Source organism: Bufo gargarizans, chromosome 2, assembly GCF_014858855.1.
Source record: "Bufo gargarizans isolate SCDJY-AF-19 chromosome 2, ASM1485885v1, whole genome shotgun sequence".
NCBI lineage: Eukaryota > Metazoa > Chordata > Amphibia > Anura > Bufonidae > Bufo > Bufo gargarizans.
In genome coordinates, this window is record NC_058081.1 from 6,159,804 (window position 1) to 6,163,923 (window position 4,120).

Genomic DNA, 4,120 nt, shown 5'->3' on the forward strand with positions numbered 1-4,120 from the left:
AGGGGGTCCAACACCGTATTAGTATGGTGTTCCTAATAATTCTTTAGGTGAGTGTATGTTCCCCATATAATGAGGATCTCACCTTCTAGAAAGTATATGTATTTCATATTTGGTGTCTATATGGTCGGTATGATGACAAATGAATTTCAGAAGCATATCAGCATTGGCATCTCTATTGGAGCAGACAATTGAGGACATATTTCTGCCTCACCCAGGGCTGAACCAGAACAGAAGAGGTTGTCCTCAGGGTTTAGGGATACATTGCCTTCCCTGTTTCCGGGACAGCGAAGGCTTATCTTATCTAGTATAAATGCAGATTGTGTAACTATGTGCCCGCTTGCAACCATGAATAGTTTTGTATCTGAAGTGATGGGGTGTGATTTATGCTCATTTTACAGCCTTTTTTATTATTTACTAATTTTAGAGGATATTGAGAAATAATATCACCTCCATCATCCTTCTGGGATTTCCAAATCTACACAATTTCACATTTCTGTTCTTCGCCCTACTAGTTATTATATACTGTGTGACCATTTCAGGAAACCTTTTTATAATAATCTTGTATTTGGTGAGTAAAACCCTACAGTCCCCCATGTACTTCTTCATTACACAGCTATCGCTGTGTGACCTCCAGCTCTCTACAGATATTGTCCCCATCCTTCTTTACACTGTACTGTATGGAGAATTCACTGTCTCCTTTTTTGGCTGCATAATCCAGTTTTCTATCTTTGGTATGTCAGAGACCTTTGAATGTCTTCTTCTATTAGTGATGTCTTATGATCGTTATCTGGCCATCTGTAACCCCCTCCGGTATCACTCTATTATTGATCGAAAGTTTTGTCTGTCCTCATTAAGTGTTATTTGGGTGATAAGTGTTATTACAGTAACAGTTGACATCATTTCTATTAATTATCTACATTTCTGTGGACCACATGTCATTGACCATTTCTGTTGTGATCTTGAACCCATAATTAAGCTCTCCTGCTCTGACACAACCATGATTAATAACCTGGGTCTTATATTAGGATTTTTCCTTATTGCAGTACCTTTTATAATAATTGTGATGTCCTATGTGTACATTGTCATCACCATTCTGAAGATCCCATCCAATACCGGAAGACATAAAGCCTTTTCCACCTGTAGCTCCCATCTCATTGTGGTCTCCTTATTTTATGGGACATTAATCATCGTTTATATATTTCCTTCAAAAGGACAATCCCTTATCCTGAGTAAGGTCTTATCTCTGATGTATACTGTGGTGACCCCACTGCTCAATCCTATCATATACACCCTGAGGAACAAAGATTTCAAAGAAGCTTTACAGAAACATATCAAAATTTATTTCTAAATTAAAATAAATGATAGGAAGATCTCATTAGCTTTTGACTTTTAGGCCCCTTTTACACTGGAGAGTTTTCCGCGCGGGTGCAATACGTGAGGTGAACGCATTGCAACCGCACTGAATCCGGACCCATTCATTTCTATGGGGCTGTGCACATGAGCGCTGATTTTCACGCATCACTTGTGCATTGCGTGAAAATCGCAGCATGCTCTATATTGTGTGTTTTTCACGCAAGGCAGGCCCTATAGAAGTGAATTGGGGTGCGTGAAAATCGCAAGCATCCGCAAGCAAGTGCGGATGCAGTGTAATTTTCATGCATGGTTACTAGGAGACGATCAGGATGGGGACCCAATCTTTATTATTTTCCCTTGTAACATGGTTATAAGGGAAAATAAAAGCATTCTCAATACAGAATGCTTAGTAAAATAGTGATGAAGGGGTTAACAAATAAAATAAAAATTAAACTCACCTCATCCACTTGTTCACACAGCCCGGCTTCTCTTCTTTCTTCTTCTTTGATCACCTGGGAGAAAAGGACCTTTGGTGACGTCACTGCGCTCATAACATGGTCCATCACAGGATCCATCACCATGGTGATGGACAATGTGACGTACCATGTGATGAGAGCAGTGACGTCACCACAGGTCCTTTTCTTTCAGGTCATCAAAGAAGAAGAAAGAAGAGAAGCCGGGCTGCGCGAAGAGTGGATGAGGTGAGTTTAACAAATTTTTTTAACCCCTCCATCACTATTTTACTAAGCATTCTGTATTAAGAATGCTATTATTTTCCTTTATAACCATGTTATAATGGAAAATAATAAAATCTACACAACACCTAACCTAAACCCGAACTTCTGTGAAAAAGTCTGGGTTCGGGTCTGGGTACCAAACATGCCGATTTTTCTCACGCGCGTGCAAAGTGCATTAAAACGCTTTGCACACGCGGGGAAGAATCGTGCATTTTCCCACAACGCACCCGCATCTGTTCCCACACGTTACCCACAATGCCCGTGTGAACCCAGCCTTAGAGATTTTCTCCAAATTAAACTAATACCCAATTATCAAATTTCAACCTCAGTCAGGTTTTCAAGAATTTATGTTGCCATCCTTCACGTGGCCAGCATGACTAAACTTACAGGGTTGTACGTTTTCAGATCAGCATTTAGAGGATAACAATATGAACTCAACATAGTTTCCAAAATTTATTGAAGATAGTTAACAATACCTAAAGAAGCTAACCAACAAACACTACTACAATTCATAATTACATCTACTAAAATGTGGAATAATAGTTTTCTTTGGGTGATTTACAGTTGTGTTCAAAATAATAGCAGTGTGTTTAAAATCCTTCTAATAGTTATAATTTCAACACACACAAATGCATTGGGAACACTACACATTCTATTCCAAATTAAAACATGAAGAAAAATATATAAAATTTGTGTTGTTACTCTAAAAAATAAGAAAAATTAATATTAGACTGTTCAAAAAAATAGCAGTGCTTGTATTCTTCTTTACAAACTCAAACATTCACTATATTAAAACTGAAAAATGTTTGAAGATTTTGCTTTCCTTTGAATCACTTAACTAATATTTAGTTGTATAACTGCTGTACATCTGTGCTGCATGGAGTCAACCAACTTCTGGCACCTGTGAACCAGGATGATTGGACCACATTCCACTGTTCTTCTCTATTTCTTGGTTTTGCCTCAGAAACTGAATTTTTTATGTCACCCACAAGCTTTCTATTGGATTAAGATCCGGGGATTGGGCTGGCCACTCCATAACGTCAATCTTGTTGGTCTGGAACCAAGATGTTGCACGTTTACTGGTGTGTTTGGGGTCGTTGTCTTGTTGAAACACCCTATTCAAGGGCATTTCCTTTTCAGCATAAGGCAGCATGACCTCTTCAAGTGTTCTGATGTATTCAAACTGATCCATGATCCCTGGTATGCGATAAATAGGCCCCACACCTTAGTATGAGAAACATTCCCATATCATGATGCTTGCGCCACCATGCTTCACTGTCTTCAGTGTACTGTGGCTGAATTCAGTGTTTGGGGGTCGTCTGACAAACTGTCTCCGGCCACTAGACCCAAAAAGAACAATCTCACTTTCATCAGTTCACAAAATGTCTCCCGCAATGTGCTCTATGGAAAATTGTAACCTCTTCAGCACATGTCTTTTTTTCAACAGTGGGACTTTGCGGGGGCTTCTTGCAGATAGCTTGGCTTCACACAGTCGTCTTCTAATTGTAACAGTACTCATAGGTAACGTTAGACCTTCTTTGATCTTCCTGGACCTGATTGTTGCTTGAGTCCTTGCCATTTTGGCTATTCTTCTATCCATTCGAATGGTAGTTTTTCGCTTTCTTCCATGTCTTTCAGGTTTTTGGACCACAGTGTTAGGTATGTCACTGGGGTCTATAGATTCTGGGATACCCCTGAAGCGCAAGTTATTGCACCACCCACGGTTTTCCTGATCCTCCAGAGCAGTATGTAACATGTTGATATGGATCTGGCAGGAGGTCATGCTGTGAACAACCGCTGCTTGATGTTGAATAATAGTAGTTGAGTTTATCATTCCTTTCACAAGGTATAGAGGGTCTAACTTTGTGGACAGGACTTTTTTTGCCGTCATGTATAACGGAACAAAACGGAACTGTTATTTGTGGCCATGGACATGCATTAGGATGGAGCAAAATGGAATGCCTCTTAAAGGGTTCAGTTTTGCATTCCGTCCTAAAATTCTGTTATACTCCATTATAACTCTGTTATAA

General features: G+C 39.5%; 1 protein-coding gene across 1 annotated transcript; it reads left to right on the top strand.

Moving 5' to 3' along the window:
• Positions 1 to 345: 345 nt before the first annotated feature.
• On the top strand, positions 346 to 1,348 carry LOC122929273 (olfactory receptor 11A1-like). Its single transcript, XM_044282792.1, has 2 exons — positions 346 to 357; positions 425 to 1,348. Exons 1-2 carry the CDS (start codon positions 346 to 348, stop codon positions 1,346 to 1,348), a joined length of 936 nt encoding a protein of 311 aa, XP_044138727.1.
• The last annotated feature ends 2,772 nt before the right edge of the window (positions 1,349 to 4,120 follow it).